Genomic DNA, 11,856 nt, shown 5'->3' with positions numbered 1-11,856 from the left:
CTGACCTAAGGGAAGAAAGTAAGTAAAATACTATACTCATCCAAGATCAAAAGATTTTAGTGAATCAAGTCATGGCTGGAAAAATATAGATTCCTAGCAAACATGCCAATCTTAGATGGCAAGAAGAAAACATAGTACAAAGATGACTTAGACTCAAATCCAATTATGCTCATGGAATGACTCCAATTTTATGATGTATGGACCTTAAGTTCTATAAGCTTAAGTCAACTGAAATCTAAGAAGTTGGTTCCAGGAGTTCCTACACGAGATAACCCAAGTGCAATTTGATTAGTTGGAAAACAATATAGGCTTCCATTAATTTGTGCTTAATTTTTCAGAGAGCCAAACATGTATTTCATGCAGTTTCACATGATATACATAGTCCATTTGAATTCTTGATATTTGGAGGTAGAAAATACTTCATACCTTTTGTGAATGAATGAATATATATAATAGAGTTGCAAACTTGGATCAGTCAAATTTAGTATCTTGTTTACTGTAAGAATAAACACCGTTGCAGTGAAAGCACTTATTAACTTCAAACAAAACAAAACAAAAAATACTAATCATCTCTTGTGGAATTTCATTAAATGAGGGTTCACCAATAATGATACACAATTGACAATAATAAATCACAGCTAGTACAAACAATGGATGTGAAATGTGGGAAATTAAACTAATGAAAATCCTCCCCTCATAATCTCTTCGTATACAACAAAAGACACAAGCACTATTTAGCATAAAGCTATTTTAAAATAACTAACAAGACAATTAACTAACTCATAACTCAATCTGAATGTGGTGAACACTCTGTCCCTCTTGTGGTAAATAATCTATAGCGAAACTCAGCAATGCAGAATCATTATCATACTCGAAATCTACAACATTGTCTTTTAACAAACACCTAGTTGGTCTAACCGAAGAGTAAGCACCAAACTTGCCACACCCTTTAACCTCCAAACGAACAACGCCATCCTCGTAAACAAGCCTCTCAACAGCTCCACCAGCATTGAACATGTTCACTAGCCCAATAGGAGCAAACCTGTGTCCATCACCACCCCCTAAAACCTTAATAGGTGCAACAGCAAACACCTCATGTTCCAACACCTTGAGTGTCAAAGGCATAGCAACATTATGAGGAAGAATCACAAGCTCACCGGAATGGTGAGCATAAAAGGCACAATCACCATTCCAATCACCGTCTCCAGCAACGGCCTCCGATATGAGGTGAACATCGCGTCCTCTAATATAGCCGGTAATAGCAGCAGAATCCCTTTGGTGAAAAGCATTCTTCTTCTCAGTATCACTCCAAGCAGCACCTTGACAGTTATACACTCCAAGCACCCCACCATAAGCATTCATGTTCCATATCTTAAGCAAACTCGCCCCATCGCGTGCCGGATCATTAAACAAACAATCCACAGTAGGCCGTCCAGGTAAACGTGCCCGTAACACCGACCCATCAGGCAACACCATCTTCTTCAACAAATCATAGTCATGATTCCCAGGCTTATCACTAACATAAACAGGCCCGCCACTTATAGCCCGGGCCGAAGCATGATACTCCGCCGCGGGATGAAGCGAGTGAAACATATCCCAATCCGGCTGCATAATCTCTCCAAGGAAAACACTATTGTATGCAACAGAAGCAATGTGGATAGTATGCGAAACCGGATCACGCGGATAGAAATCATCGGAAGCTCGAACAACAGCGGTTTGTTTCGAACAATACAACGCATCAGTATTGTGGCTCATGCACGCGATGCAACCGTTATCCGGGAAGTTTCTAGAAATAGAAGCATCCAAAGCCTGATGGTACTGTTTGGTAATTTCAACTCTACCACCCAAGCCCGCACCTAATGTCTCCAAAACACACTGCACATCAACTTTAACACCGTCAATACCGGCCCAGGAAAGATACTTGTGTAAGTTATTGTAGAAGCTGAAAACCTTCTTTGGGTTCACTAAACCCAAACCCTGAACCGCTAATGGATCGGTTTTCCACGTAGGTTCATTCTCTCTAACTCCCTTTGAAACTTCAGGATAACTCATCACTGAACCATACTCTTCCATTTCGAAACCCGGTCGAACCCCTCCCCAGTAACCCGTTATAGCATGCCAAACGTAAACGAATTTCACACCATGCTTTTCCTTCGCAATGTTCACAATGCTCTTAATCCCTAATTCTGGATCCTCTTTATTTTGAAATTTAGCGTTTTCTTTTATCCCAGTAAGCCTCTGCAATAATGAAGAATCATCACCATCACCGGCAACCGACTGCCATCCGTCGTCAATAATAACAAACTTCGGCGGCGTTCCGCCGGCGACGAGCGACCGTAAACCATCCTCCACACCTTCCTGTGTAACATCCTGGTAAAACGCATCCCACGTACACCACCCGAAGTAATCAACAATCCCGGGGAGTTTCTTCTCGTCACGGAGCCGGAAAGTGTTGAGATGTTTCCTAACCGCCGCAAAAGCATTGTGAATTGTGGCAAACGGATCGTTACCGGCGCTGACGAACAGAGCATGAGAAAACGACGACGTTTTGGTGCCTACGTCACCGCTTTCTAAACAGAGTTCAAGATTATCATTCAAAGCGTTTCCTTGAAGACACGCTCTGAATGATCCTTCAATAAGAGGAAGAAAAATAGTATAGATAATATCAGAATCAAGGTGGGACCCAGTTTTTGTTTCAACCAATAAAAACTGAGTTTCTAACGGTATTTCGCTTCCTTTATCTCCCATTTTCTGTGCCATCCACCATAACTTGAAACGGAAACACGCCATGAATCTAACGTCCGTTAACTTTCCGAGAGAAACCACGTGGCGGCTTTCTTCTTTCTCCGTCTCCACTCCTAAAAATACTCCGTCCACCGGTCCAGTTCTCTCCGCCGATGTCTCCGTCACGTTGTCAGACACTCCGGTAAGAATTGTCCGATTCTTCACCATCAGTTTCCCGTCGGAAACCCTAACCGCTGCTTTGATCGTCATTTCTTCAAACTCAACCTCTCTTTTCTGCAACCAATAACAAATTTCTAAATTAGTTAAAAATCAAAAAAATAAAATAAAGGATGAAATTGTGATGAAATATATCTATAGTACCTTAAAAAAAGAAACTAATGGAAATGTAGGAGTTGAATAGTGTTTTGTAAATTCTGAAACATGAACAAGGAATTGATGAATAAAATGCAAAATGAAAGAAAAATTAGGTTAAGATTGAGAAGAGTGAAGAAAAGAGGGGTGTGTACCAGAAAACGAGAGCTGATTTTTGTTTTTGAGATATAATATCTTTGGATAATTGTGAATGCGTTGATGTAGGGAAAGAAATGGAAGTTTGGTATTTATAGGAATTGAGGAACGAAGAGTATAGCATGAATTAAACACCATTGTTAACATGTTCCTTCTTAGTGACAAGAACTATCAGAATCAGACTCTGATTTCAACGTTGAAAGTTATTAAATGAATAGATAAATATTAGTAATTTATTGCTTTTGGTCCAAGTTGATCTATTGCCACGTTGGATCCACGTAAATTAAGTTCAACTTGGATACTTTATCATGTAGTATACGGATTGGGAAAATGTGTCATAGTTGAAGATGTTACAGTAATGGACACATGAATAATCTTCATTGGATATAAATGGTTTTTTTTGTTGACGGTTGTATACGTGTATCTGCAGAGGAAATACCGTATATTACGAGTTTGGTTTGCGAAGCTTAAATACATAACCGCGTTACTTATTTTGGTTAGGGTTAAGTAATAAGTATTAAGTAGTGTATACTGTTCCGTATAAGCTATTGAGATTGAATTTAAATATTTAATTAATGGTTAATCAGGACTCAGGAGGATAATTCCGTGGCTTGTTGAAATTTTTGGAAAAATAATTGGGGTTTGAACACGACATTGGGCCCATACCTTATGCCACGAATGTTGTTATGATTAGAAATGACCCACTAGTTTTTTTTTGGGTTGCTCTTTTCATATTTAAGTGTTATCCCACACTACTATAAAAAAATGTAGACGGTCTCTAGCTCCAAGATGCATTTTTGGATGTCTATTTTAGTTATTTTTTATATTAAATTAAAGACATATTTCTATTATATCAAAATTTAATCGGGAGATGCATATTTGTATGCGTTAAAAGTGTGTCTGAAGATATATTTTCATAAACACCATTTATTCAAATAATTGTGTAGTTCGGAGATGCATCTCCAGACGTTTTTTTTTCCTCATTCATTTTTTAAAAAAATTTTAAAATAAATTATTTGAGCTCTGTAACATTCAGACTTTTCATCCATTCATTCAAGCTTCTCATCCATTCTTTCACGCTTATACCATTGGAGTTCTTTCAACTCTTTTTCAGTATCTCAAACATTCAATTTTTTACTTTTCATCAATTTGATTTAGTAAGTTTTATAAAAAAATTATTTACTTTTATGTTTTGATTTGTAGTTAGTCGTTTAAGCTACATTAGTTGTTTTAGGTACGTTAGATAGTAGCGTAAAGGAAATTGGTAGGCTAGAAGAACATGCATTGAGGTTTTTTGGACTGGTAGGGCAGAAATGGCGTTTCTGTCATGGGAGACAATCGCAGGTTTGTCCGTAGATGCATCTCCGAATTTGCTCTGCATTATTTTCGGAGATATATCTCCAGATTGGGCTCAGGCAAAAAATTGGTTGATTTTGTTAAATTTGTGAATTTCTCTTGACATGTTGTTTATATTTGTCTTTGTTTCTAATGCAGATGCAATGGCTAAAAACAACACTAGTCGAATTAGGCTCAGGTGTAATTCCCAAACTACGTAAGTACAACGTGAAAGGGCTGCAACGAGGACCACGCACGAGTTGCTGGTAACTCGTTTAAAAGGGAATATACTTCGCAACCCCGAGGACCATATGGGGGAATAGTGAGGTCGAACCATTTAAAGTCTTTCTCAATTGTATGTTATTAGATGGCGTTTGATTCTGCCCATATGAGGGTCACGGCCTGACACGTCTGTTTGAAGTCATTTCCTTATACTCTGGGTGGTTTGCAAGTGAGTCATCTCTTATATATCCTTATATACCCGAGCAACCGATGCGCCAATTTGGCTACTTGCAAATTATTCCGAGACATCCCTATAAGTTCTCTCCTTTTGGCGTCCGCCGCAGAGATCTTGGTGCGAGACTGGATAATTTCAATAGTTACTTGGTATTAGAGGAGTATTGCCTGTGCAAGCTCCTTTTTAGTGAGCTCATGCCTGTGGCTACTTGACATGGTTCTATAGGGTATAAAACCCTATCATGATATTAGACGTTCTTGGAAGACCACCTAGTTAAGAAAACGAATAGGTACTTGAGGCTCAGGATGACCACATCGAGAGTGTGATTGTCGTTTGTCGGCGTGTTGTGGAGATGGGTAGAGCAGGTATAATCATGACTATTTTAGGTTGGCAGTGCCTAGTTTGCCCTCGTGGAGAACATCGTTGTCGAGTTACGGAATGCCATGCAGCACAAACAGATGAGGAGACAGGGGTTAGACATGTCTAGTAGTTAGTTTATGTTTGGATGTATCTTTTTCAGACAAATGTTATGTCCAGTCTTGACTTTTTATTAATGTGTGACTTTTTACTTTCATTTAACTTTAATATAAATTCATTTTACTTTGATTTTACTTTATTATAAGTTGGCCTCAAAAAATTGCAATGTTTGGATAATGATGCTGCTCTGATATGATTTTGAGGGGTTTTCGGAGATGCGTCTTTGAAATAATTCCATTTGCAATTAACAAGCTTCTAATAACTTTCATGGAATATTTTGGATATACATCTCCGGACACATCTAAATAGCATACGGATATGCATCTCTGGGCCATATTTTGATAAATTTATGGTGGATCTCATAATAGCGCCTTTTGGTGTGATTTGGGTGCGCCCGGAGGTTCATCTCCATACGCTTAAAGTACATTTTCAAATTTTTGAGGGTGTGGGATATGTACTTAAGGGTGGAAAGAGCATCTCCTTTTTTTAAACATAAAAGTATTGTTCAATACACTTAATATCTTATTCACTCTCTTTAAAAAAATTCCAAAAATATTCTCAGACGCACTAAATATACAACAACTCTCTCTAGAAAACTAGAACACGCCAAAGTAAGTGTTAAAAAATATTAATTAGTAAGTTACCGATATTGAACTCTGAACACGCCTCAACACACCACACATATGCTCAATCTTAGAACCACGCAAACACACATTTAAAAAAGTGGATTTCAATATTTAAAATTACTACAGAGATTGGAATTCGGACGCTTCTGTTTAATTATTCGCACCCAGACCTTTCTCTTTCCAATCCCTTTTTCTTTTCACCAAACAAAGCAAATCAGAGCTCGTAAACATACCCTTCTTCCAGCATTTGTCAAGCTTTCTTAAAACTTCTACTCCGTTGCATTGAATCTTAGCATGTCTCTGAAGTTCTACTTCATTACACTAAAGTCAATCCAAGAACAAACAAAGCAAACATTTGGTAATTAACTCATTCCCTTACCTTTTATAATTTGACATGCATGCATTATTAAATAGTTTATAGGTATGATACATTAGGAGATTTGTAGTCAATTCAATTGGTTTATAGAGTGTAATATCCTTACATGGCTCAAGATGTAGAGGGAGATTCCCCGAGGTCAGCTCATCAGAAGATCTTAAAAGATGAGCTGGCAAGGGTAGATCAAGTTGTTGATGTGTTGTTGATATGTCAATGTATTATGGCTATTGAGAGAAAGAACAAGACCATAGCTAGGGGCGAGATTAAGGAAGACACTCCTTATATGACCACTGTACATGTTGAAATTCTGGTGCAGCAGACTCAAATGTCCTATAAGGATGTTGAGACATCTTATCTGACATTAATAGCACATGCAAGAAAATAACAGTACTGAAAAGATAAAAACACACAAAATTGTTCACCCAGTTCAAAGCAACTCTCCTACTCTGGGGGCATACCAAGCCAGGAATGAGATCCATTATCAGTAGTATCAATTTGAAGCTAAACAACCTTCGGTTTACAACTTCCCACTTAATCCCTACCCAATGTAATCTCTACCTAGGTCCTCCCTAGATATGGAATATCTCCATCCCACTTCAAATCACCTCAGTGATGTTGTACAGTTTCCAGTCCCATGAGTTGTACCAACGGCCTAATTTCCACAATCATGTATCCACATAATAGAATACACACTTCCATGATGAGGAGACACACTTCTATGTCGGGCAGGAAGCCGCACGTTCCTCCATACTCAGCCTTGACTCTAAACTAAGAACACCATCTTGGAGTTGCTTAAAAGCTTCTTCCAAGAAGAATACTCAACTCATTACCTAAAGGCTTTTGAGTGAGAACAAAGGGACTTTCCCACAAACCGGGTGGTTTCACCTACCAACACAACCCTAATAATTTTACATATTGGTTGACTACTAAACCTAGGTTACAAAGCTTCTATTTATAACTTATTCCCAAGTGGACTTGGGATTCTAATCACAGCTTCATTAGTTGTTACAAATCTCCAAAAGATTCTCCTACAAAATAGGTCTTCAATCAAATCTTCCTAATAAATCTCCAAAATAAGAAAGTCTTCATTCAAACATATTCTGATTTGATTCTTCCAGATCTTTCATGCGCCACCTATGATTGCATAATATTGGTTAGTAATCTTTTGCATTCCTGTTAATTGCTGAGTCGAATTCAATCAACAGCAGTTCCGATTCAGGCGCGATGTCGAATGGCTTGCATAGGACATCTTCTTCGACATGTTGCCCAGATGTTGAAACAAATCAACTGAACATGTTTCTTTGTCAAATAGAACTTCCACTTGTTTTCTCTTACAAGTTATATATCCTATTTAACTAATTGCTACTATATTAGTTTTACCATAATGTTAATTCAAATTATAGAGAAATAACACATGTCATCTTAGTAGGGGCACGACATGCATTACAGTACTGGGGAGAGGAGGAACAGGGGCGTCACATGTAACAATAGTTCGCTTTTACTCTGTATTTTGATAATAACATTTTGACATTTTGTATTATGGTTCGTCATATTTTATAAACACTAGTGTATGGTTAGTAACATTTTTGTTTGAATATTTGATCTTATTATTTAATGACAAATGTGTATAGTTTATTGTGTGATTGATTTATAAATGGCTTATAACATAAAGTTTATTAAAAAAAATGTCAAACTTCTTCTACCTTATTGTCTAAGGCGTAAAATCATGTCATGCAGTTAATCCAAAGATTAAAACCCGAAACTTTAAAAAAAAAAAAAAATATGCAGATAAAAGATTAAAATCCTTTTTTTACAAAAATAAAAGAATCAATCTAATGAAATAATTTTAAAATTCGCAATATTTTAGAGTTTATATAAAATGTATAATTATTACATGGGTTGGGTTGTATGTAGGATGGCAATTGAACTCATCCCTAGTGGACACCCGCAAAAATTACTTACAACGGATAGGGTAAAAACCCGCAAAATGGATACGAATACGGACACAGACGCGAGTGTAGGCGCGGGTACGGGTACCTTATTGTCCACCTCGTCCCATTTTAGCACAATATATATTTATATGTATTTATTTTTTATTTTTTATACATGTTATTTAATCAATTTTATAAAATATATCACTATTAAATTTGTACGCATTTTAATATAAATGTTTGTTTATTTTTAACTCAACAATATCATCTTGAATTTTTTTTAATGTGGTTAAAAACTTTAAATGACACAATAAATAAATTGATATATTTTTTATTAGAAATGCAAATAAATAAATAAATAAATATATATATATATATATATATATATATATATATATATATATATATATATATATATATATATATATATATATATATATATATATATATATATATATATATATATATATATATATATATATATATATATATATATATATATATATATATATATATATATATATATATATATGAATATTTAAATACCTATGAAATACGGATACGGATACATACATTGCTACCCCGTCGATATGAATTCGGATATGAAAAAAATTTTAAACTGAAAATATGAGAACATATGTTATACAAGTAGTCCAATGTCTGCCAATTGATATCCCTGACCCTAATTGTATGGGATGTACGGCACAACACCAATATTAAAAAGTGTACTGTATTATGAAGTGAGTTGGGACTTGTACACGATTTTGCAGAGACAAGTAGGAAAAATCTTGGGAATGACATGAGATGGGAGTATGAATGTGGTCCATCTAGTTGGCCAATTGGGTATAAAGTTCGAGATTGATTGATAGTCGTTTTAGACTTGTATCAAACGGATTGGATAATAGATTTTTTATTTCTTTGTTGGATTTAAATTTCAAGGAATTAAATTATTGGAGGAAATGGTTTAGGCATGTGGGAGAGGATAAGACTTTGAGCCTAGGTGATCAAAATACGTTCAATCAAATTGAAACAATTCAATGGATGTCAGAATGCCATGCTGAAAATTGGAAGATAACTTATTCAAATATACCCATAGCATCTTTGTGGCTAATTTGTCACAACATAGCTAAACTTAGGAGGTGTACATGGTTTCGATAAACTCATTAAAACTCACCTAAACCGATTTAAAAAAGTGGATTGGATCGGGTTATTGGATAAATATGATTTTCAAAAATGAAAATTCATTCAAAATAATTAGATTGTGGGTAAATACACACTCAACCCACAAAATTAATGGGTCATTGAGTGGCTATTTTTTGCTTTTTTTTATAATTATATAGTGATGACTTTCATGTTTTTGATCTTAGTTGTTTCAATTTCGACCTTTTGAACACCTTTTATTTTGTAAGTAATGATTTTAACTTATTTAGAATGTCACACTTTTATTATTTTGATGTTAATTCGTGTAAATTACAAGTATTTTAATTTTATGCAATTTTAGGTATTAGTGTAATGTAACTTTGATTTTTGCAAATATGTTTACGATGAATTTTATAGTGCATTTAGACATTTGATTTAAAAAATAATAATAGTAATATGTTAAACTATTTATTAAAAAAAAATGTCACACATCATTAATAATTATGTAAGAAAGAGAGAAAATTGGGTAACTCACTACCCAACCCAATCCAACTCATAAATTCGTGATTTTACCCAAACCGACCCAATGATATAATGAAAATTATACCTCGTACCCCTACCATTATCCATCTACCCCTACATTTTTTAAAATATTCCAATTCTATCCTATTAATTTATAAAATAATTTTATTATTTAATATTTATCATTTCACACCCCTACCAAAGTACATTGGATAACTCACAGTCAAGTTATCCGGTTTCTAATTTTTCTTCATCGAATAATTTGCAGTCAAGTTTTCCGGTTTGCAATTTTTCTTCACCGGATAACTTGCAGTCAAGTTATCCAGTTTGTAATTTTTCTTCACCGGATAACTTGCAGTCAAGTTATCCGGTTTGAAATATTGTAAATAACGATTTTATTTACTTTGGCAACGGTTTTTCCTTGTTGCCTAAACTTTTTTATTTTTTATTTTATTTACTTTTGGCCACGGTTGTTCCTTGTTGCCTAAACTTTTTATTTCTTTTTAATTTTCGGGTTAGTTAAAAACTATGCGCCATCATCATTTTTAAATGGTTATAGATTTTTTCCTAACAACTCTTTCATGTTTTCATCATATTTTGACTTCATCAAGATTAAATGTAGTGTTGTAACGCTCCAAACATATGATGAAAAGCCTCATGTTGGTTTGTGGGGTTAGTCGGTAATCCTAAAAGTAGTTTGGGGCGTTGCAGGCACTACATTTAATCTTGATGAAGTCAAAATATGATGGAAACATAAAAGGGTTGTTAGAAGAAAAAAATCTAAAACCATTTAAATGTAGTGTTGATGGTGCATAGTTTTTAACTAACCTGAAAATTAAAAAAAAATAAATAAAAAGTTTAGGCAACAAGGAACAACCGTGGCCAAAAGTAAATAATATAAAAAATAAAAAAGTTTAGGCAACAAAGAAAAACTGTGGCCAAAAGTAAATAAAATCGTTATCTATAATATTACAAACCGGATAACTTGACTGCAAGTTATCCGGTGAAGAAAAATTACAAACCGGATAACTTGACCGCAAGTTATCCGGTGAAGAAAAATTACAAACCGGATAACTTGACTGCAAGTTATCCGGTGAAGAAAAATTTACAAACTGGATAACTTGACTGCAAGTTATCCGGTGAAGAAAAATTACTAACCGGATAACTTGACTGCAAGTTATCCGATGCACTTTGGTAGGGGTGTGAAATGGTAAATATTAAATAATAAAATTATTTTATAAATTAAAAGGATAGAATTGGAATATTTTAAAAAATGTAGGGGTAGAGGTATAATGGTAGGGGTACGAGGTGTAATTTTCGATAACTTGCAGTCAAGTTATCCGGTTAGTAATTTTTCTTCACAGGATAACTTGCAGTCAAGTTATCCAGTTTGTAAATTTTTCTTCACCGGATAACTTGCAGTCAAGTTATCCGGTTTGTAATTTTTCTTCACCGGATAACTTGCGGTCAAGTTATCCGGTTTGTAATTTTTCTTCACCGGATAACTTGCAGTCAAGTTATCCGGTTTGTAATTTTTCTTCACCGGATAACTTGCGGTCAAGTTATCCGGTTTGTAATTTTTCTTCACCGGATAACTTGCAGTCAAGTTATCCGGTTTGTAATATTATAGATAACGATTTATCCGGATAACTTGACTGCAAGTTATCCGGTGAAGAAAAATTACAAACCGGATAACTTGACCGCAAGTTATCCGGTGAAGAAAAATTACAAACCGGATAA

The 11,856-nt window shown here is 35.1% G+C and overlaps 1 protein-coding gene across 2 annotated transcripts; it reads right to left on the bottom strand.

Annotated features, from left to right (window-relative positions):
* Positions 1-560: 560 nt before the first annotated feature.
* On the bottom strand, positions 561-3,466 carry LOC131633286 (probable galactinol--sucrose galactosyltransferase 6). 2 transcript variants are annotated; one of them, XM_058904003.1, is made up of 3 exons: positions 3,252-3,464; positions 3,106-3,158; positions 561-3,018 (listed from the first exon to the last, which is right to left on the bottom strand). In XM_058904003.1, exons 1-3 carry the CDS (start codon positions 3,397-3,399, stop codon positions 781-783), a joined length of 2,439 nt encoding a protein of 812 aa, XP_058759986.1. In that variant the 5' UTR covers positions 3,400-3,464; the 3' UTR covers positions 561-780. The 2 variants fall into 2 exon arrangements, with proteins under 2 accessions (XP_058759986.1, XP_058759990.1); XM_058904007.1 differs by lacking the exon at positions 3,106-3,158 and having other exon boundaries at positions 3,252-3,466.
* Between the last annotated feature and the right edge of the window lie 8,390 nt (positions 3,467-11,856).

This window comes from Vicia villosa, linkage group LG1, assembly GCF_029867415.1.
Source record: "Vicia villosa cultivar HV-30 ecotype Madison, WI linkage group LG1, Vvil1.0, whole genome shotgun sequence".
NCBI lineage: Eukaryota > Viridiplantae > Streptophyta > Magnoliopsida > Fabales > Fabaceae > Vicia > Vicia villosa.
The sequence above is the reverse complement of the archived record's forward strand: the minus strand, read 5'-3'. Positions and strand labels throughout refer to the sequence as shown.